Source organism: Cygnus olor, chromosome 26 (assembly GCF_009769625.2).
Source record: "Cygnus olor isolate bCygOlo1 chromosome 26, bCygOlo1.pri.v2, whole genome shotgun sequence".
Classification (NCBI taxonomy): domain Eukaryota; kingdom Metazoa; phylum Chordata; class Aves; order Anseriformes; family Anatidae; genus Cygnus; species Cygnus olor.
In genome coordinates, this window is record NC_049194.1 from 2121230 (window position 1) to 2144976 (window position 23747).

General features: G+C 46.1%; 1 protein-coding gene across 2 annotated transcripts in view; it reads right to left on the reverse strand.

Annotated features, from left to right (window-relative positions):
- INSR (insulin receptor) overlaps positions 1 to 23747 on the reverse strand; it is a 57477-nt gene that overhangs the window by 20930 nt on the left and 12800 nt on the right. For both annotated transcript variants that reach the window (XM_040537380.1, XM_040537381.1), the window contains exons 3-6: positions 4358 to 4673; positions 2666 to 2811; positions 2214 to 2358; positions 1743 to 1957 (exon numbers count right to left, since the gene is read on the reverse strand). In XM_040537380.1, the coding sequence (XP_040393314.1) occupies positions 1743 to 1957; positions 2214 to 2358; positions 2666 to 2811; positions 4358 to 4673 (822 nt within the window). The remainder of the gene's footprint in view (positions 1 to 1742; positions 1958 to 2213; positions 2359 to 2665; positions 2812 to 4357; positions 4674 to 23747) is intronic.

The following is a 23747-nucleotide window of genomic DNA, read 5'->3' on the forward strand; positions in this document are numbered from 1 at the left end:
GAACATTCATTTTGCTGCCCCACATCCAGAACAAACAAGGTGTTGTGCCTTTTTCTTTTTTTGTAAACAGGATGCTGCCAATGTGAAAACTAGAGTTGAAACATAAAATCAAACGAAAAGCCAAACATGCTGGCAACGAGTGGTTTGAGGTAGGGGGTGGCACGGAGAGCAGCACAGCAGAGTGGGGTTAAAGCTGGCAAAAAGAAACGCGACCATATCCTCCAGCTGCCTTTAACACAAAGCCATCAGCCAGCCTGGGAGCTGCACACAGCCACGAGAGAGCTGGATTTGAACCCCAAATCCAGTCTCATCCCCGAATGTGGGAAGATCCTGCCAGTGTCTCAGGGGAAGAGATGACCTTTACAGACAGCTAACGCCTTGTGCTGCGTTCACTCTGCCCAAGCTGGGGCTGTGATATCCCAGAGGGTATGGCTCCATGTATGTTTTTTCACTGGTACTGCCAGTTTTTGGATAGGTAGTCATTACGTTCCCCACTCCCCACTGCTCTGGCAAGGCTCTGTGTGTTGATATGTGGCAAACCAGACCAGCAAACTGATTCAGCCGAAAGATCTTCAGTTTTAAAGTCTGTTCACAAATAGCTACATCGCATAACAACGGGCAGAATTGGGGAAGGGGATGTTTAAGCAGCACTGCCACCAAATGCAGAGAAATAGTGCTGCCACAGGATGTGCTAAGCAGTATTGCAAGCTATGAAAAGAGCACGGAACTGAAATCATAGTTTAACAAACACTGGGGGCTTTGGTGGCAATACCTGCTCAAACCTTACGTGCTACCCTGTGCTTGTTCCTGTGTGATTTAAAACTTTGTGGGGCTATAAAATAAATCAGAGCAGAGCTGAGACACGACACAAGCTAAGAACAGCAAGCAGAAATGTCTTGCTATCTTCTACCCCAGATTACTTCTTCAGTCTGGTTCACCTTGCAGCCCTGTAAATTTTCCTGGCATAAACAGGGAACGGGGATTGTGTGTGGCACAGAATGGGAACAAACAGCAGGGTTGGGATGTAATCATGGCAATATTGCTGCCAAAATACGTGTCTGCAAAACTACACCTTCAGTGGCATGACTTTAGTTAGAGCATAAAGCAACACAGCATGTTTGCTCCTTAGCCATGCTGATACAGGCATTACGTTATTGTTGTTGTCAAAGGAAGCTATTAGCTTAAAAACCTTTAAAAGGCATAATAAAAATTGTTGGAAAAGTTTCTCTGACAGTTGCCAGAGCAACTCCTTCAGATGGCTCCAGAGATGGGTGAAAATCCTATTCCTCCACTATGTTTATTGTGTGGGCATACTGTCACCTCAAGACATGGGAAAAGAAGATTATGATTAATCAGGTGCTCAGTAGTAACACCAAGTCCCAGTCTGGACTGGGGTTACATTGTGCTAAACTCTTCAAAAAGACTCAACAATACACTCAACCCCAAAAAGTCTCACAGCTGAGCACACAAAGAGAAAACTGCTGAAAACCAAAGCTGGCAAGGTAGGCTCCTGGCCAGATGCAGCACCCAGGAGTACTTTTACTCATGGCATATTGACAGTATCATTACTGTGTACAAGCAAGCAGCAAGTCACATGCCTGGTGCTTTACCAAAAGGACAAGGACAGTCCCTGGCCAAAAAAAATCATAGGCTAGGCTGAGAGACATTAAAAGCATGAGGTTTGCAAAGACTGAGGGAAAGGAAAATGATGCAAGTCTCAGTGCATTCTGAAACTTTCTTACATGAGGCTTGATCGCCGTTTGTCTTCAGGGCTATGTCGTTCCTTTCCTGACGCCCCTTAGTCCCAGAGATCTCCTCCATCTTGTGGATTTCTGACAAACACAGTTTGGGATTATAATGGAAGAAGAGTTTGCCTCGTGCAATAGTGAGGTTGTGTTTACTCCAGTCCCAGAGCTGACGAAGATTCTGGTTGTCCAAGGCATAAAACGAATAATTCCTGAAAGCAGAGAATGAAAATGTGGGTTGGGAGGAGATCCACTAAAAGAGTCTTTCCCCCCCCTCACCCGCCCTTATGCACTAATCCAGACAGCAAAGAAAAAACAAATGCAAACTATCTTCCCTGGCAGGCCACAAGCCATGGGCAGAGGAATGTTTAAAAATAACGTAGGGATTGTTTATCAATACAAATCACCCTGATAGCACCAGTACTCCTTACACTTCAAAGCATTAAAATATCTTTTGAAAGAACTCACCCAGCTTCTAATGTTTCTCCTCTGATCAGATGTAGTTTACGAAAAAAAGAAAGAGAAACCAAGGCATAAGACCGGCGAATTTTTAGGTAACCTGAGATTTCTTCTATCAAGCCAAGATTTGCTTCTAGCTCAGCTGCTATGTTATCTATGGAGAGAAAAACATCGGTTTTAGTTTTCTGATACCATGGAGAGAAACATTGATATCAGAGCCCAAGCAGATTACATGGAACTGCTCTGCATAAATCCAAAAGACCTTACAAAAATCAGTTAGCAAAAAAAATCCCACCCCTAATGACCACGAGAAGAGCCTTTACTTTACTGTTATTTTTCTGAATCACTCTCAGATTCAGAGAGCGGTCAAAGCAAAAAAGAAAAGCCCAGCTCCTGGATGGTGTCATATTCACTGATCTGACACCCAGCGCTCCCTACCCCCTTACTCATGCAGAACTTACTTCCTCCCCGGATATTTATAACTAAGCTTCCATTAACAACCGTGCAGCCACGGAGCTCCTGTGCTGATGTCACTGAATCGATAGTCTTCTCCTTCCCAAAGTCGCAAACCTTTGGACAAGGCCCTGCGCAGGGAGTACAGTGCAGGCTGAAAGACAAGAGAGTCAAGAACGCAGATGAGATACTTTTGCAGAAAATGATCTGGGGCATCTCCAGCAGTTCTCAAAGCAGAGCAATCGACACAAAGCAAAAGCATCCTGACAATATGCCATGGGAGTCACTTGCAGTGTGCAGCACAAGGCTCTGAAGAACTCCAAATAACTGCTGGTTATTCTTAAAATTGTCATTTCCACATTTCACACACTAGTCACTCTGTCCTTTCTACACAACAGAAACCAGAATGAAGCAATTCTGACTGTTTTGAGTAGCCCAGTCACACCATGATGCTGTACAGTGCTATGCATACCCAGGACTTCAAGATCAAAAAACCCATGCCCATTCTCCACCCCAAGAGCATTAACCAAAAATGTAATTGATGAGCGGATTACTGGCCATTCATCTGGGAATCCAGTGATTAAGGACTTTATGTAAAGTTGCATTGAAAAAGGCAAGCATGTGCTTTGTGCTCTGGGGAAATGCTTCTTAAATGGCAGCAAGATGATTGCTTGCCCTGGTCATAACACCACAAGAATGTGTTTCCAACTAGTTCTGAGAAATAAATGCCCTAGGAGAAGTGCAGCGCTGTGAGGTCCTACTGACAGCAGCCTGGAACAAGTAGAGGAGAGAGGAGAGGGCTGCTGTTACCCCAGCAGCATATCTGCTCTGGGGGCTGCTGCTTCATTCTTTTGAACAGCAAAACAGGAAATGGAATAGAAAGTCCTGTTAGAGTGAATTCCCCGAATTTGTTATGTCAGGAGCAAACACATGCGGGCACAAAGCTACCAATATTCATAGGAAATCTGACTCATCACAATATATAATGTTATTGTGGGACAAACAACGAAGTTTTCAGCGATAAACAGCTCAGCAACATAAATTATTTAACTTCTTTGTTGAAAAAGCCTGGGAATAGTCAGAATGGCTGTTCTCTGCTTTGACTCATGCTACAGTTGTTTGTTACATTGTCCATTTATGTCTGGCACAGCTTGAACCTGCTCAATGAGAGTAATTACAGGGATGAGGGACAGATATTCTAAGAATGATCTGATCAAAATACGCTATGCTCTCTTGATTAGACGTAAATTTTCCCTTTTCTGCTTAAAAACAAAGCTTTCTAGTCTGAGGTCAGCTTTGGAGGGGAAGGTAAGCAGCACTACTGATGCTTCTCATTCTCCCTCGTCTCACTCGATTACAGCAGGACCCTTCCAACCTGAGGACACTACTCTTCCTTGTCCTCTCCTTCAACCCCCCTCTCCCACTTTTTCCAGACTTGAGAGTAAACAAAGCAGAATAAACTACCAGCACACCCCAGGTAAACCTGTCTGCTTTTAATGGCTTGAATTAGCAAGTTATTAGTTTGCAAATCATATTAAAGTAGACCAGGTAATTATTGCAGACACTCAAGCACCAGGAACTTTTCTTGGCCTTGACACAGAATACAAACCCTCTATCCAAGAGGAAGAAAAGGACACAAAACACCAGAACACCACCCAAACTACAGCTTGGTTCCTTTACTTGCAGACGCCTGCACTTACTTGCTGGAATTCATGATGTACCCCGATGGGCATTCGTGAACACATTCGTTGTTGTGGATAACGTGACACCCCGACTCCCTGGCATTTTTGCATTTGTTGTGCAGCTCCTGGCAGAAGCTGAAGGTCACGCAGCGCCAGCCTTCAAAGTGATAGTAACCGGGCGGGCAGGCATCCACGCAAGTGCCATCAAGGTAGAAGTTGCGGCACGCCACGCATTTCTCTGGGTTGTTGGGCTCCGTGCAGTCCCCCAGGCATTCGCTGTGACAGCACTGGCCATCGGAGGTGCAGCCTTGCGACTTGCAGGCAGCTGGACAGACTGTGAAAAGATAAAAAGCAACTGAATATTACAGGACAGCCCAGCAAAGCATGACCACAAAAGCCTTACCAGCAACCACACTTTGTCCTACTTGGCTTGGTGACCTTCTTTTCAAAGAGGCACCCATCAAGCGCAGAAGTCGGCCTCATCTCCGCTTTCCAATTGCGGACTCCAAATTTTAATGGTATTTTTGAAGTGTGTTGCCATTCACAGCTCATTAATGCTCATCTTCAAAAACAGAAAATCAAGTTTTCCTGTTTTCTCTACCCAGCACTGGGAGGCTCCCAGGAGTGCTTTGGTGATGCCAACCCTACTCCTGAAGCCCAGAGGTGAGGAGATCCACACAGTGCCAGCTTTCCAGGCTGGGACAGGCAGTTTCTTAGTTTAAGAAACTGAATTTCCCACAATAATGCTGTGAATAATGCATTCCCAACAATACCTTTACATAACCCTTCAGCTTCCTATCTGCGTATCACCAGTTCCCCAGGAGGAAGCTGCCCTGGAGCCAGCACAAGCTCTTCGGCGATTCTCCCAGCCAGCCCGAGAAGAAGGGCACCCACAAGTGCTTGAGGTTTTTCTGGCTTGCTTTTTAATTATCCATTACTTAGTGCCTCACAACACTTTTAATGAGCGGTTTGAGGCTTTGAAATGGAAAGCAAGTGGCAGCAGAGCTCAGGGCAAACACCGTGACTAACGCTGATCCAGGAGCTGGAGGGGATGTGCAAACCCTACGGAAGGTGACAGCACAAGGAAGGATACGATCAGGCACGCTTATTCTGCCGCTCACACAGCCAAACCCTGCTGCCTAATGTCACCAGACCAAGGTACGGGCAGCCCTGAAACACGCCTGCTAACTGCACTAGCGATGGACAAACCCAAGATTTTCATCTGGGCAAGATTTTCACCTTAGGCAACGTTAGATGAGCTGCATAGTACAAAAAAAAAAAAAAACAACTCCTCATAAAGACAATCTGCAAAAATAACGCAGATAAAAGTACAGAAACTGCCCTTCTCTCCTACAAAACAAAACAAAAAAGCCACGACAGTTGGCCTGAGGAGTTCATTTTTCTTGATATTCAGCATTGGAGCAGGAGGGGCTTTTCTTGGGGACGTTCCAGGCAGACTGATGTACAGAGGCTAAAATGTTATTTTTAACTTCTGGCTAATGCGCGAGCAGCCCAACAGCAGAATGTGGTTTAGTTTTAGTCAACCAAAGGAGCAGCACGCAGGATCCATGGTACAGCATGCTACCCATGTTTTTAACATCAAATCACCAGCCGTGGTTAGGAAGAAAAAACCCCTCTGCTGTGCTCAGCCCCTGCTAAAGGATTGCAGAAGTGTGCTAAAGGAGTTAATGCCCTTCTTGGAAGCAGCAGCAGTCGCTGCGGTAGGCGGGATAGCAAAGATGAGCAACCTCTGGTTTGTTCCAGCCTGACAAATCCTTTGAAAAATATGAAATAGCTGAAGTTGAAACTCTCTCGTAAGGTCAATTTGACCTTGTAAATATCTGACTGCTCCCGCGTCAGTCACCCGCTGCAGGTATCTTCTCTGGGTGTCCCCCAGGATTCGCCCATCAATACGAAACACCGGCGAGCATTTCAAAGCCGTTTTCTTTTCCCCTGACAAAGTTTTTGCCCTTTTCTGGGTCTCACGTTGTGAACCCATCCCTTAGAAATGGTCTGGAACAACTGATTGAAATTGCAGCAGGTAAACGAAAGCAACTTGCAGATGACACCTTGTATTAGACTAAACACAAAATGCGATGCTTGTTTTACAAACCCGGGTATACGTCCTGCACCAGGCCACAGATGGAGCGCAGTCTAGCAACAGATGTCGTGGCTGCAGTTTATAAGAAACATTGGCAACAGAAGGACGCAGACAGAAAATTCCAGAATTGAGTCCAAAGCACTATCAAACTTACTGATTCCAGCCTAAAATGTCAAGGTTTTCAGCAGTGCTCACTGCGGTCCAGGAGGCAAAAGGCTAGCCCCGGGGTCTGCTCCAGGCTTAGGGAGTTGAGAGCTTGAAATATGAAATATTTTGTTTGTTAAGGAGTCAGGGGAGCAGACAGGTAGCTTGGAGAAGCTGGCCCTCGTGCCAAAACCCCAGTGACACACGGCACCTCCTTTACGTTATGCCACGCAAGACCTTTTATTGGTAATGGAAACTAATCTTCAAAGTCCCGTGCCTGTTTACACATCTTAATCTCAGCTGCAACTATTCACAGGGCAGAAACTGTTCAAATTCTCAACTCTAAAGGTTTTTGGAGGATACAATTAAGCTATTTTTAAATTGTTCTTAAGAGCTTTTGATGTCTAAAAGACAACTCGAAGAAAGTAGAGCAGCCAAGGCAACGCTTTTTTTCCCCTCCATTAAGCCTCAGGACAGTAAATTGTCAATCACTGTTTTGTGCAAATCCTCGTTACAAAAGATCTGAATAGACACCATTCTGACTTTATCAAAGTATGCGTGCTAGAAGGTACTTCATTTTCTGAGCACCTGAAAATCACGCAGAAACCTCTCCAGCATACCTTTACTACCACTTGTAAGTGCTACCAGAGCACCCAGGTTATGTGACTCCCAACGGGTCAGGCAGGGTCTTTTTTTCCTACGGGGCTATCCTTGCACAGCAGGACAGCACCGAACAGGGGAGTAGAGACCAGGTCCATCTCATTACCTCTCTGTCACTGAGGTTTGTATATTCCAGCAGCTGACACAGCTCACAAAAAGGCACTGCTTTGCAACGAGACCGTGCTCTGGGGACCATGGTGGGGTTCAGGAGGGCGCAGGAGGCACCGCCTGCGCTCGGACGTAGCCCCTGCACAGCCCCTGGTCCACGCTGCAGGAATTGACATTTTGGGGAACGTGATGTCTCCCTCTCTTGATAGGGAAGGGTCAACTCTTTTCAATCCACCCAGAAAAGGAAAATAAAATCTAAAGGAAGCTTCATGAGTCCCAGTCAGGGACAAGGGAAGAGCTGGTTTTGGGGTAGGGGCAGGAGCCACCACACCGTGTTATAAAAGCTGCTGCAGGAAGAAGTGTTTCTGCCCTGGTGCCAGAGCAAAGCTGCTCAGCACAATCACATAAACCTCTTCATCAGAAGATTTAAGAATGGGGCTTTTAAATTCCCCATCCAAAGATGATAAACTGTACAACATGTAACGACTCTGCCCTGGATGGGGGAGAAACCAAGCTGACACAGAGGTTCAAACCTGTTGGTCCAGGGGTGAATAAATATTTAACTAGCTAGCTAGGGTGTCTCCAGAGACTTGAGAAACAATGCATTTTACAAACCTTTCTGATTAGAGATTCAAACTGACATTTCTTCGTGCAGCTGAGGCCCATCTGGGGGGGACAAAAGGCAGCACAGTCAGCGCAAAGGAATTCCTACCTCCGTGGGTCCCTCCTGCCTTTCACCACTTCCTGGGGCTGCAGGTGGAAACAAAAATGCACGGAAACTGCAAACACATTCCCCAGCCAACACCGGTAACCAGAAGATCCCCATTTAACAGGAAAGTCAATTAAGCACTAAGCCGTCCAGCTAATAAGCACAATTTGAATATCGAAGTGTGATTGAAAGTGTTTGTCTCGGGTCTTGGTTTTGCTTCCTGCTAACAAAATAATATCAAGTGAATTGTCAGGAAAAGAAGATAAGAATCACTCTGGGTAAGCTTTGCTCTCCCTTTGGCCCCCCCTGCCACTCGAGGGATTTATGTTGCTGCATTCTGAGCGAGCTGAGTACTCAGAGAGAGGGTGGTTTGGGTGTGGTGAGGGGGGTTATTCAAACAGAGGGGTTTGGGTGTAATAAGAGGTACGTGTCATGAATAAGTCCTAAGTGCCATGTACAAACATCGGGATGCTGCATTATGTGCCATACTGATACCCCTGGATGCTTGTGGTGCCGACTGGTCCCGAATGGACGCGACCTTTCCGTGGGCAGCCAACTGGGTGCACGGGGCACAGGGGCAGCCGGGGCCCCCTGCGAGCTGCTCCCCTTGGCTGGCAGCAGCAGGGCACAGACCCCTCCTCACCACCCCCAGGTCCCTTTCCGCTGCCCCAGCTCCTTCCACCGCCACCGAGCAGCTCCTGATCCGCACGAGTCCAGGTCAGGAAGCCAGCACGGCGGCGGCAGCACCGCCCGCGGCCGCAGCCAATGCGTTCACTGCCCGGACAGGAGGCTTCCAGGCTCCGGGCAGGAGGCATCCAGGCTCCCGGCCGCTCGCCCCGCAGCATTGGGAACCCCAAGGCGGGAGGAAGGCGGCACGAAGCCGGGGCTGACGCCGCTTAAAACGGCTTGGTTTGGCCACGAGTCGCATAACTGGATGCCAGCGCTGAGGCTGGTGTAATGCTACACGCAGGCGTGTGTGACGCGAGGTATCGGAGCTCTCCCTCGCCCTGTTTTCTCTTACTGTAAGCGGCCATAGTATCTGTCGTAAATTTATCCAAGTAATCCCCTCCCCACGCACTCACAGGCTGGAGCCGCGGTCGTGGTGGGAGCTGTAATTTCATTTTGCAGGGGGCGAGGCAGGACGGTGAGCCCCGCAGAATCGGGTGCTTGCGGCTCGAAGCGTAAACAAAAGCAAAGGGAAAGGAAAGGCAAGGCCGGGACGAGCGCCCACGGCACGCTCCTCTGAGTGCTGCAAGCACGGGATCTTAATTTAGCACCACAGAGCCTGGGCTTGTTTCCTGAATTTCTACAAGCACTAAGCGGCATCGATCCCATTGAAATCCTTATGAAGCTTGTCTCCTTATAAAATTAGCTATTAAGGCATGTTATACACAAAATATATGTTTTTCTTTTTTACTTGACCACTTCTAGATTAATTTATTTCACCTGCCAAGGCAGCTTCAAATACAGCAAGCCATTAAGTATTGTTTGCTACTGTTCTGTAAATTTTATCCATAAAACAATTTATTTTTTTTTAAACTCCTGATCACCTATTTCTTGTGAGCATTTAATCAGAACTTGCCAAGGTGACACCTACCCTGAGCACAATCACGCACTGTAAGAATGAGAGAAGCTATTAAATAACCAAAACCGTGTCCAGAGAAGACTAGGTATAAATCTACAACTCCATAGTAGTGTGGGTTTGTAGAGGGCTGCTGCAAAAAGGACAGCGTGCTGCCAACCCCTCTGCACTGTGCCTCGTGTCCTTCAATTATTTCTTCGTGTCACCGAGACCAGGGAGGAGAAACCCAAGCCCCAAGCCCTGAGCCTGGCAGCAAGCAGCTCCCAGGGGTGTCACCGCGGCACGAATGTGCCCAGGGTGAGCGTGGCCGCAGCGGTCCACGAGCCTGTAAGGAGCACCAGGGCTTTCGGTCGCCTTGTGGACCAAAAGCAGCAGCTCTCCCAGGCTCCACAAAATAAGTGGTAAAAGCCAGAAGAGAGCAGAAAACATGAGGTTAACGTGCTTCTGCAAAAAGGGCTGCCAGCAACGCCTGGCGCTGGCTGTAATTAGTGAGTGAAATTGAGGAAACATCACGATCCACTTGGGCAGACTTTGTCAGCTACTCACAGCGCTCGACTGCTCTGACAGCATCGATCCCTCCCTAGTCTCCATTCTCTAACACCACAGGAACAACTCGCCCAAAATGCATCAGCTCAAGTGCTTTTATTCACACGCAGGACTTCAGTACTTTCGCACCAACCTGGGAGCGAGCGAGTGCCAAATAAATTCAAGGTTTTACAATCAGCACTAAAATCAGCGTTATTTATAAAATTGGAGATTACAGTACATAATGCCACGACCCCACTGAACTGCGGGTTGGGAATGTCAGGAGGTCTGTATTTACACAGGAACGGATAAAATTAACTGCAGGTGCCTCCCTTCCCATAGACAGTGACTTCCAAAAACAACACGCTGTTACTCAAACAGAAAGGAAACTCTTCCCATTGACATTTCTCTGGGACAATATTACAATTCTTATCTCATGGATCAGCAAGGATAAGAAAAAACTTGTGTCGCCTCCAAACCCTTTCACAAGTTACGTGCTTATTTGAAGCTCCAGCGAATGTTTCAAATACCCCAAAACGGGACTGGTGCCATCCTCCCAGCCCAGAACTGCCACCCCCATTAAAACCCACAGAGATGCTGGTGCATGGATCTGTTAGGATCAGCAAATGTGGTGGGACATCCTGAATGCCAACATACCTCAGGTTAGAAAAGATAAAAGGGTCTGGAGCCGTGAGCCCCCTTGTCCAGCAGTGATAATGGAGGACGCGGGGGCCTCCGAAAGAAGTTGTTGAATGGAGATAGGGAAAAAGGTTGAGCTCTGGTGTTGATACAGGGAAAGAGCGGATGAAGGGAGATCCCTTCAGAAAAGCAGTCTCTTCCCTGCTACCCTTCTGCTGTTCAGGCTGTGAAGTAATCAATTGTTTTTCCCACTACAACTGCCAGTGGAGGGTTTTTTCTGGAAACAGAAACTTACTAATGCACAAATTATGCCAAGGAATACAGAAAATTTGCTATGAGAAACTCAAACACATCTACATCTACCTATCTATCCACAGACATATATAACAAATATATTTACATAAATCATCTTAATATGATGAAGCCTGGAGGAAGTCATAAACCACAATGGATCCACAACGCCCTTAATCACTCACTCGTTATCTCAAGTCATGGCCTTTGCAAATGTGCTCCTGCAGGTACCTCACCAACAGGTACAGGCCAACATCTCTGCCCCGCTGTCCAAAGCCCCACGGAACTGCAGAGTCAGTGGCTGTCACCTCCGTAGCTGGAATTAGTAAGGCAGCCCGACTGTCAGCTCTTATTTTCAGGGACGGGAACCTCTCGAGCTACGAACCTCAGCTATGAAACTGCCTCACCTCTTCCCAGCAAACCGACAGGATGGGCTCTGTCATTTCAGAGGTCCTCCAGATCTGCTTTCCTCCCTTGAAGGTTTTCTCTCCTGCTCTCCTCTGTCACCCCAGCTATTTACTTGGAGAAGCAGATGCCCCATATTGCCCCAGCAGAATAGAGATCAAAGCAATATTTTCCTTTCATCCATTTTAAGGAGTCCACACGGTGTTTACATCGCGTTAGGGACAAAGAGAGTTAGGGGACAAAGACGAAAGAAACTGAAACACAACTCAAGACCAGCTCTGTCCTCATTCCTCCAGCACCTTTCAAATGAGCCGATTCCCCAAGCAGGTAAAGGCAACTCTTCTAAACCTGGCTAAACTGTTGGCAGTCAAGCTCAAAACATCAAAACACGGCGTTTGATTTGAAAACACAGCAGCGCTGTTAGAGGCGGAACAAGTGTCACAAAGTGCACACAAGGATAACAACGAGAAGTTGTAAATACCTCACCCCGTGTCTCCAACACCGCTGTTGTGCCCTGCTCTGGCAAGCAAAGCAAGTCTGCTCCTTGTACTTTGTGTTCAAAGTGAGCTGGGTGCTTCGTGCAGCAACTTCTGCTTGTTTTTCTTGAATATTCAAGCCCCAAAACTGACACTGCATCTTCAGAAAACCCAGAGTCCCTAGCCAGCTGTCACTAAACAAAATGGCCCCACACAAATCAACACAAACTCCAGGGTTTGGTATCCCTTGCCCTGGTGACGGCTTATAATCAAAGAGCATGAAGAAATGATCTCACCCTCTCCCATCCCTTAGGTACCTGAGGGCTGGAGTCCACAAGCGTCCAATCTCCAGACTTTCTGTGAGTAATTTGTAAAAGAGCCACTGAATTCATTGCCTCCCTCAAAGAAGGCAGAAAAGCTCGGTGTACCCAGCCTCTGGGGAACAAGGAGATTTGGAAGGAACAGCTAATTCTATGGTGGTCTGGACATCAGCCACCTCACACTGTACTTGATCTGTGTGTCAGATCAGAGGGTTTGCAATTTAGACCAAACTGAGAATCTATAAAGGAAATTGGGGGAAGTGTTCTGTACAGCTTTGCTCACCGTTTTACTCACAGCTATCAGGGTGGCTTTGTTGTTGTTGTCATTCTTGAAATTGCAATCCATATTTACAACCTAAGGATTAGCTTTTATCGGTCAATGGTTGACACGCCACCTGGGCGCCTCATGAGAGCTCCCTGTTAATATTTAACTATGTATTACTCTTTCAGACATCCAGCATCTTGCAAACATCCCTGTTCACTCTAACCTGCTCCCCTGACAAACCTGCTCCCTCACACTGCGATCCCAGAAGACCCCAGAGAATCACAGCAAAGCGATCCAGGCAGCCATGGATGTCCTGAACATGAGTGTAATTGAGCATAAAATCTCATTGAGCATAAAGTCTCTACCTATACTTTATTTTGAACGCTCTGCCCCAGCAGGATGTGATCCTCCTCCCTGTGCATCAGCGCGGTGCTGGGGGCAAGCTTCTCATCCGGCTGATTTACTTCCTGATTGGCATCGTGGGCTGACCAGGCTGAGATGTCAGCATCTCAGGGCTGGATGAGAAGATGCTGAACGAGGATAAGCCACAAAAGACCAGCACAGAGGTTTGTATCTTACATTCTGAGAAACAGAGACAAATGGAGATGAGCAGAAGTGCTTCCATGTACAGTGATGGTCTAAGGACGTTTCATTTTTCCAAATGTAGGTCTAACACAAGCTATTACTTCTACCTACAAACCTGTTCCTGAAAATAAGGAGCGATACGGTCAAAGCACGAGGCGAAAAGTATAACCTTTGCTTTCTGAAAAGATAAGAGAGGAATAAAATTGCGTTTCTCAAGGCCACAGAGAAGGATGTTGTAGTAAACAAGGCAGGAAAGAATGAAAGCTAAGTTGACACATTTGGCTCTGTGGGGATAAGGAAGATTGTGTTTGAGGTATGTTATGTGGAAAGACGTATAAAGTGTAACCCGGGCACAAAATAAGAGCAAATCTATACTGAAAAGGACGTAGAGTTTACAGCAAACAGGGAAGCGGAGCTGTCCATGACTGAGAAAGGTAATGGAATGGGCGGAAGTATAAGATTAACCACAAGGAGATTAAGCTGATAACTAATGATCTACACAGAAATGTCAGACAGAGGTTAAGATTTTAATCTGGACAGATTCCATGGCATACTCACCAATTGTAAACATCGGTACTGAAGCTGAATTTGTGTTTGGGGATGAAGGTACTGCAAGGGAGCCAGAGAGAGGAACAAAACTTGTTCCAGACGTCCTCCTTCCACCTCCCAGAAAGCCAGGGAGCTGGATGAGGAGAGAAGGAAGGGTGAAGCACCACCTGAGGCTAGCTGTACAGAGAACTATTTGGAAGCTAAATGCTGCCGTGGAGCAGAGCTAATGAGCACTGCCACCCAGACTTTTTTTTTCCCCCCTCTAACTTACCAGGAAGCATAAACCATACTAGCTTGGGTGGCTCAGCACGCTGCCCAAACACATGCCCAAAGACAGGGAATGGCTGCGGCAGGGAGCTGATTACAATGCCAGGCTCTGTCCCACAGCAGCCGCTCCGAGGGGAAAGGGCTTTGCTCTGCGCCAGGAGAGGCTGAGTGCTGGAGGCAGCAGCAGGGACAGGCTCGGCGCCTGGAGCAGCCGCTCGCAGCAGCCAGCGCCCTGCCCTGCCGGGGATGGAAGCACAGCAGTTACACCCCCGGGGAGCAGCCAGCACGCAGATGGAGCTGCCAAAGGGCTAACGCAGATCCTTCTGGGGCAGACAATTCCCAATTGCTGCTTCTTGGTGAGCGTACAGACCTGTCAGACAGAGCCGCAGATGCCTGCGCTCGCTACCCAGGCACAGCAGCCACATTTCTAACACCAGAGGACCTCTCTGGTCGCTTGCTCTGGACTCCTGTTTATTGCCAACAGATCCAACAAGAATCAGCTTCCACTTGCCTGATCAATTTTAGAAAGTTATCTGGTCCTGATTTAAGTGATTTCAGTGACAAGAAGCTGACCACAAGCTTTTGCTTTAACTGTTTGAGAGAATGAGCAGCACTGGACACGAGCTTTGTTCCTAGCCTGATTTTCTCCACTTAAACTTCCAAGCTGAAGGCCCTATTATCAGATTTATTCCCCACATACATACATCCAAAACCAAATATTGTAAAGCATTTTTCCACTAATAGGTTTCATAGTTTTCACTGGACCTACGGCTATTTTTTTTTTTTTTCAAAATCATTTGAACTGTGGAAAAGGAAAAACCAGCAGCATCTCATTCCTGGGAATATTGGTATCAAACACACAGATTATATGCACCCATGTAATGTTCTTTCACCTACTGTAGTCATTTTGGCCACGTCAACTCCTGTACACTACTCTACACACCCCTCTCCCTCTGCCCAAAGCTGTAAGTATGCTCTCTGCAGTTTATTTCTAGGTATAAGAATTTACTTAGCACTGAAATAGATACTGGTTGCTTGCAGCCCCAGAGCCAAGCAGTTGAGACCTCTCTCTGAAATATATTTTTATTTACTACTTGCCCTTGTCATCTTCAGTGTACCAGTAATGCCTACTTCCAAATAATTCAGTGTAAAATAATATGCAGCCCCACACCAGCTATCCAGCTCAGCTCTATCCAGACACACATCCACTCAATGACTTCTCATTGCAAGCGTTCCCTGCAGTTTTCAATCTACAGGATACACACCCTGCCACATCACTCTGCTTCTCTAATCAAAGTCCCAAAAGAAACACAATAAAAGCGACAAAATGTCAGACAAATACAAACTTAAGGAAGAACAAAAGGCTATAGATTGGTACAAGAAAAACTATATTGCACAAGCCTACCTTAGAAGCCTTTACTCTATTTCTACTTATAAATTATGCAAGAGAAAGTTGTAATCTGAAGGAATTTAATCCCAAACTAGTTGTGCCACCCCAACAGAGACAGGGGAACAGTGGGGGAACTACATCTTCTGCAGTTGCATCGAACCTGGGGGAGATCTTGGATTCTGAATCTTTCTTCCACAATTGTAACCAGCTCCAACCTTGAAAATTCTGTTTTATTCCATACCTTTGACATTGAAAGTTCTTAAAATAAGGCTGACCATCACTGAAGTCACTTTGTTCAGTAACGAGGAAGCATGTTAGTAGCACAAGTCTCATTATCAGCCAGCTCAACTGTGCTGAGCACAGGGAGAAACAAGATCTGCCCGCACAACATGAGCCGTGCAGGCGTGTGCCACCACTGCTAAAAAGCTGCAGCTTCGGGGATGTTTATCTGCACGGCAGTGGCGATACAGTCTGATCACTGGTTACCGTCAGCACTGTCCGTTTCAGAGCAATTAAGACCATTCAGAGCCGATCTGGTTGATACCCTCAGTGTTGAGCCTTGACACCTGCCGATCCCTAAATGGGGTAATTACTGCAGGGGGAAAAAACATGGAAATAATCCTACAATGGATAGAGTGCTCTGAAAAAGCACTATACAAGCTAGTTTTGTCTCTCAGGACGACAACAAGGGACTCTCCTGCACAAAACCTGAAGCCCTATCAGTTTCTCCAGAGACAAAGAGTCTTCTTCTCAAGCTAAGCAGGGACGGTTTCGAATCGCAGCACGGAGCAGCCATCCTTGCAAGCAATCTTCAACTGGAATGGAGCCGAAGAACTTTTCGAGATGCCACCCAGCCCATCCACCTGTCCAAGGGCAGATCAAATGCTTTACCTATGACATTGCTGACAGCTGTTTGTCTAAAATGTTCTTAAAGATCTCCAGATAAATTTTGCCTCGAGGCGCTTCCTGCATTCCCTGTCTTTATTTTTTATTTATTTTTTGAGCTTTATTGAAGCCTCACTCGTCAGCAGGTCCGTGCAATCGGCTCCATTTTACAGACAAACACTGAGGCCCGGCCAGGGGAAGCGAATTGCACAGAACCACCCAAACGGCCAACAACAGCGCCGAGAGGAGACCGGCGGTGTCAAAGTCCACCTCCAGCGCACGATCCTCTGCAAAACACTTGGTGCAAAGCGAGCACTTGATGGTTTATTGCTCAGTCCTGTTCGCTCCCCTGTGGTATCAAAGCAAGGCTCGTGTTTGAAATCGTGCCACTTCAAATTAGGCTTTGGGTGGGTGAACGTGTTGCTGTAATGGATAGTCACCGGCGAATCTGAGCACGGAGAGACCTAAAGCTTGTTTAAAAACACAATCTGGAGTTTTTTGTTATCGCAGAATTGAGCATGTGGAAAAACAACATGCTTTTCCCCACGCTGATCAACGAGAACCGAGCTGCAGCTCCTCCTTCTCCTGCGGAGCCACTCAGACCCGGGGACGTTTTTCTCATCGCCCCCACCAAATCCACAGGCTCGCAGAGGAGCGTTTCATATTCCTCAAAACAAAAACTGATGCTTGATAAAGGCATCTCATTCTAATAGGTTTATCGGATAGTTTTGTATCTAGCCACAGAAATGTGATCTCTAAGCACCGAAAGAGCAGCCAAACACCGTACAAATTATTTAAACAGCACAGAGATAACGTTATTGTAGCGTGGAAGAGAAGCCTAAGGAAACGGTGATCCATACACGACATTTCTCTTCTCTCACGGGCTTTTGCTAATTTAACAGCTGTAGAAACCTGCCAATGAGGTGAAGAAGTTGTTTCAGATAAATCACCCGTTTCCACATAACTGCTTTTTCATTAAGTCTTCCAGCACGACAGCTACTGCACATTAGGCTTTCAGTTCTGGCAGAAACACAGACCGTGCACAGATCCGCCAAGTCTAAAATCCACAGAACTGAACGAACAGAGAAACAGTTTACTGAGCTTTAAAGACTTCATTTCTAATACAGCTTTAAAACAAAAGCCTTATTCCTTTAAGCCACGTTAAGGCTCCACCAGGCGAGACGCTCAGACATCACACTGAGGAGCTCCATTTCCTCTCTGGCTTTCGGGAGCTTTTATGGGGTACTTATGAGGGAACTCTTGGACTCATTTATCCCGAGCCGAAGCTGTGTAAACACATCCAGCGCAATCAGCCTTATTTCAGAAAGATGACATTCAGAAAAAATTGAAGACCAGGAAAAATAGATCCTATTTGTTTTTATTAAGTCATTGCCTTTATGTTTTCATTATCCATAGACTACGATTGATTGTTTTTGTGGAATAGATAGGAAGCATTTGTCTGATACTCAAATTTTAATGAATAGCTTTATTGCTTATCAAATATTAAAATCCTTGCACTGTTGTGACACAACATGGATGCCTAACAAAATTTAAAAAGGTAACAGAAAAATGCTTGGTTACCACATCTCTGTTGTCCTTGTTATCCTGTGATGTCTGCTGACTTGCACATGCCTTATTCTTAGGAAACCCAACACCCTGCTAGAGCTTCCTACATGATTGTAAGATTTTCCAACTGTGTCTTTAATGGTGCAACAGGGTCCAGGCCCACCTTTGAGTGCGAGCATTCCTTACATACATTCTTGATTGCAGAAAGCTGGCATTACGAGACAGTTCTAGCGTGATGTCTGGTTACTGTGCAAGAGATTTCCAGATGCTCCAGATTCAGTGCAGTAACTGCAGCTTCATTTTCTGCCACAGGTTCCCTAGTAAAATCTAAGTTACTATTTAAACTATTTTGGAATAAACACCTCAGAAGCCCATGGCATCTCACTCGCGTTATCAAAAGAGCCAAGCTCAGCACCTCTCCCGCAGGCACCAAATGACCCTTACCTCCAACACGCACTGTCAGACCTGGCCCTCTTCACCCTGCATCAATTGGGAAAAATCAACCAGCACATAGGCAGCCCCATTTCACAGGGCACAAACTGCCCTGTAATTCTGCCACACGGGAATGTCGCCGTTCAGTACTGAACTCTCTCCTCTTGCCAGGGAAGGCCCCTCTGAAACGCCGCGTAGAGCCCACCTTCCCCATCACCATGCACGTGGCTCCTTCGTGGTGATTGCTGACACAACAATTAAGCCTTGAATTGCAATAGTACCGTTTAGCTGTTAATATAACTAAACTCACGCAGCTACCACACCAGAGAAGATACCAAAAACCAAGTAGGAATTGACTATACAACTCCAAACCATGCCTGCTCCCTTGCCCTGTAAACCTTTTCTTGCTTAAAATCCTACAGCCCAGCAGCCTTTATTCTGACTAACAAATGGAGACCGACCTCCTCCCTCCCTGCCCCAGACAATCCGCTTTTCAAAAAGCACTAAATGAGAACGAGGAGCTTGCTACCTACATTCCCTTAACTCTGTGCATTGACTTAAAAGCCATTGGTGTGTCCCTGTAACCTGAGCTCACGCGTAGCTCATCGAGTCGGGGCCCTGAAATTGCAGCGTGGCCACATCCCAGCAGCAACAGCAACTCGGTGGGAGTCCCAGGTGACCAGCAATAGGATTTGCACATCTCCAGAAGCCTTCAAATTATACAGGAAACAAATAATTGGAGCCGTTCTATGACCAGATCAATGCAATTTCCCTTCCTCGACTAAAAAGATCTTAGAAACCTTACAATCTCCATCACATAGATTCATCAGACCGACCTTGCTAAATACCTGTCACCCTCATTACGTTTGCATATGAACAAGGCTTATAAAAGTTAGGAGCTCAACCCTCCGGCACCTGCCAGTGCTTCAGCACTTACAGCCTGGTAGCTGATGTCTGGGAAGGCTGAAAACGCCTGATTTACAATTACAATGGAGCAGTATTTCTTGACATCCTTGAAAAAGGGCACCTCTAACCTGATACGCAAGATCAAAATCACATTTATTTTTTTTTTTTAGAGCTCTGAAGTGATGCCAGAGAAACCAGGTACACCCCAAGTCCTTTAAAAAGAAGTACAACAAGAAAATAAATCTCAGCATTCTGCCAAACACTGTTCTAACTGGGCTTTCTTTCCACCTCTTTCCTGGGAGATCCTGCAGAACACCCTCACCCTCAGAGCCTCCAACCTCTCGAGATGCTCCAGAGGCAGCCTCTGGTCAGGGCCGTACCTGAGCACGTTCACCAGAGAAGGAATTCACCCAGGGTGCTGAGCCAGAGGCTCCTTGTTCATACAGAGCATCGCATCGCCCAGTCCTGGTCCTTCTCCTCTACAGCGATTCTGGCCGTATTTTGGAGAAGAGAGAGGGAAATTCCACGTCAGAAAATTTTCTGGACGCGAACAGGTGCCAAGCGCACTGCACTGCTGTTTCAGTTCATTTCAATACAGATTCACAGGGAAGCCAGACTCAAACGAAAACATTACGCTCGCTCAGCCAACATTCGAGCGCTCCGCAGAGCCAAAGTTAATTCTCTGTTTGTTTGAAATGTCCCAAGCCAAAATAAAAGCAACGCCGCCGACTCTCCGACAACACCAGCCCAGCCGGCGCAGCGCCCCCCGGTCCCCTCACCTAAACACATCCAGATAAAGGTTATGAACGCACGCAGCTGCAATCCCCAGCATTTATTTCAGTGACCGAGCCCCGGAGCGCTGCTTCGTGCGCTTACGCAAGGCCAGCCGCAAACTTTGGATCAAAGCAGCGACCGAAATAACTGCAGGCACGCCGCGAGCAGCTCAGCCCCGCTGCCAGGCGAGCGCAGCCCGTGCCCCCCCCCAGCTTCCCGCCACCCAACCTATTTTTTTTTTCCCCTTCCCAGCTAACCAGCAGCCCTAATTAAGGAGCATAAACATCCCAGCAAGTTCATTCACGTCCCTCCAATAGGAACTCGCACACAATTATAGGATATAATTGGGAAGCGTGATCATTGAACTTTTTACCAGCTATTGTTAGAGACAGAGAAGGGTGAGCGCCGCTTCCTCAGGACGCAGACAGTTATTCACTGCATCTGTCATTAATCAGAGGTCCTGAAGTCACCGACCTTTCAGCTAGAAATAATCTTTGCACTGGTCACACCTGGGATTATTTTTTTTTGGAGGGGTGTATGTGCAGTGTGTGTGGGTTAAACACAAGGTGCATTTACAGTGGCCATCCCTGTCAAATACAGCTCCTGATAGAGAAAGATGTTGCAGAAAGCTTTGCCAAGTGACATATTTCAGTTGGTCTTCTTGCACACACTGAATATACGTCTTTGTAGGGACTCGAGCGGTTCACAATCCTTCCTACAAGAAGGCCTTTCATCATACAATGTAAGAACGCTGTAAAAATCACACACATCTTGAATTTACTCTGCTCTATTTGCCAAAATCTGGGAAGAGGCATCAGAATTGTATTTCATTTAGAATACTTTTACTCTTCATTTACATTTTTAAGATTTAAAATAAAGAGTCATTGCTCTGCGTTTATTAAGAGGGGTGAGCAGAGGGAAGCGTACAGGATATACAAAGCAGCCAATTCCTTATCTCAACTTACCACACCAGAGCACCCCAGCAGTCACCAGGATTTGCTCTGAATTAAACAATCTCCTCCTCCCCAGGCAAACACATCACGCTGGGTGAACCATTTGCAGCGCTCCCATTCATGCATCACTAACACCAGTTAACCTCGTTGCTCAGGTTTGTTTTTTTTTAATCATTCTCTGACTTCCTGCCTCTACATCCATGCCCAGACAACAGCATTTTCCGACAAACGCGTCTGCCAAGTGTAGTCAGCCTTCTATATTTTGTCTAACAAGGGCTAATGCAGGTTCCCTTGTTTAAGGAATCTGTTCTTGAAGTAGGAAAAATAAGTATTCTAGCTGAAGTACCCTTGGCATGCCAGCCCTGCAAATGGCAAGCAGTTGACATTGGGTTGCCACTGAAGCCTGAGCAGCAATCCCAACTCAGAGCATCTCCCAGCAGAGTCAGCGCTGAGCCCCCTCATGTTAAACTCCTCCACAGCCCGGACAGCGGTTTACAGCAAGAGGTCTGGGGAAGGCATGAAGGAAGAAAGAATTAAAATCGCAGCTCAGACCAAACAAGATAAATGTTTCTCCCATTTTGTGGGCACAATACCTCATTCTCCTTTTCAGCTGATCAAGCACGTTTGCCTGGGCAAGACCTCAATACAGAAATTGTTACCTTAACTTTGGAGCAAATTCTCTGTATTTACTGCTATTAATGGTTGGGTGAGGTGGGAATTAGTCCTCATCCAAATGCTCTGAAGACAGAAGGGATCAAACCGTGGCTTCTGTCTGACGTGCTGGTTGTGGATAAGGGGGAGAAAGAAAACCATTAACCCCTGCATTTAAGTGAAGGTTCAGCAGTGAGGAAGCCCAAGAAACACCAACATGGGGGGACTACAGGAGATGCGTACATAGGGACTTAATAGCACGTTGAAATGTTAAGTATTGAAACCCTCCAGTCTTGTGTCACCCCTGGTCAGTGTGCTGTTAAAGACAAAAGCCAAAGTAGGGTCTTCTTCACAGCACCAAGTTCTGCTCGTTATTTTAAGTAGGTAGTATACTCTTAAATAGCCATTGGTGTGGACTCTTTCACCCCTTCTCCCCAATTCCACAGTCTGTATCGTACCACCAAGCTTAATAAGCTGAAGTGAATTAGTTTAGGATGTCTAGCCGTTTGCAAGCATCACAATAGCCCCGACCACAAGCGCTACACGCACTCAATAAAGCTGTCGCTTGGCAAGGTTCGGAACGGACGCCCCAGTGAGATTATCGGGTGTCAACTTCCATCTGGCATTTGTCAGAGCTGGGAAGAAAAAAAAGGCAGGTCTTATCAGATCTCCGAATAAAAAGAGCACTTCCACTTCATGTGGTAGCAACTGGAAAAATTTCTTTGTGTTTGAAGCTTTAAAAATATCTTGCCCTTGAGGTTGGCTAAGTCTGTGCAGTGCTTCGAGACCCCTTTCCCATACAAAGGTAATAAAGCTAAGCTTATGGTTACCGAAATTCCCAGCACATAAAAATTACAGGAAGCTGTTGCTAAGTAGTATTTCTACCTAAGTAAACATCACAAAATGTTTCCCACACACACCTCTGAACTTTATTATTCAAATCTGCCTTGAAGATGTTCGTAGTTGCAGAATTTCTTCTGGCACCGGTCTCTTTAAAAGCTGTTTCACAGCAGTTGAAAAACACTTCAGGCTGAGCAACGTTTTTCTGAGTGCTTTGTTGTGTTGTTTGTACTAGGAAACAAAGCAAGCTACTAAAGTAACTCTTCAGATCCTTACCTGTCCCCTACCTGTCCCATTATTTTGCCTGGACAGGTCACAGGAAAAGGAAAGAGATTCGGCTGTAACTCCAGTCTCCAGACCTGCTTACGCACCATAAAAAAATCCAGCCAAGCATCATTATTTTCATTCAGTGCCTTTCTTTAGCAGCTCCTTTACATGCCAATTACTCCAGACTGTTATCACTACCTGCTCTATTTTATCCTCTTCAACTGGCTCAAATGGTTTTATTTACCTTCCTCTTCCTTTTAATGAGGTTAATATTTTGCAACAAATTTGTGATTACATTGATTGAGAGAGATAACTTTTGTTTTTAATCACATAAAGCAAGATAATAGTTTGAAGAAAGTCTACGTACAAACCTGAAATGGCCCACACTCTTAGTAACTCAAATTCCTAGTAGCAAGAAGTCCCAAGACCACAAAGATAAAAGAATCCTGCAAAGGTTTCATTCGGGATGAACAGGAGAACTTGAATTTCACCACTCTCTCTAAGGAACAGAACTCATACTTCAGATATTTGCTCTTATATTCCAGGAATGCGGCCCTTCGGTAGTCACGAAGGGACTGGCTGATATTACAGATTGCTTTCCTGTTAATTTTTATTTGGCCATTCCATTTTTCCTTCCTATTACCTTAATCTACCTCTAGATGACCCGATACGCAAGTTAAAGGCTGAATTACTTTTATAATGAGACTGTCGAAAACATCAGACTGCTTCGAATTACGTACGGGCAGGGAAGACTGACTGCAGAGAGAATTGGCAGGAAATCCTATTTCACAGGGAATTGTTCCTTCCGCAAGTGGAGTGACAGACATATAGCATTTTTATTACATTAAAAAAAATAAAACACGTGGAAAAAAATGCAAAATATGAAAATCATGTTTGGCACATCTAAACTGAGGTCTAGGACGTGGCATTTCCAGCATTTTTGTTGTCTGAATTCTTCAGCAAAGGCGCGCTCTGCATGAACATGCTGCACCGAACTAAGAACTACATTTTTATGGCAATGAAAATAACTGTATGTATATATAAAAAAGCCTTATAAAAACGTGGGCTGAAAAGGTACAAAACCTCCAGAATAGGCACAGCCCTTGGCTGCCATAAAG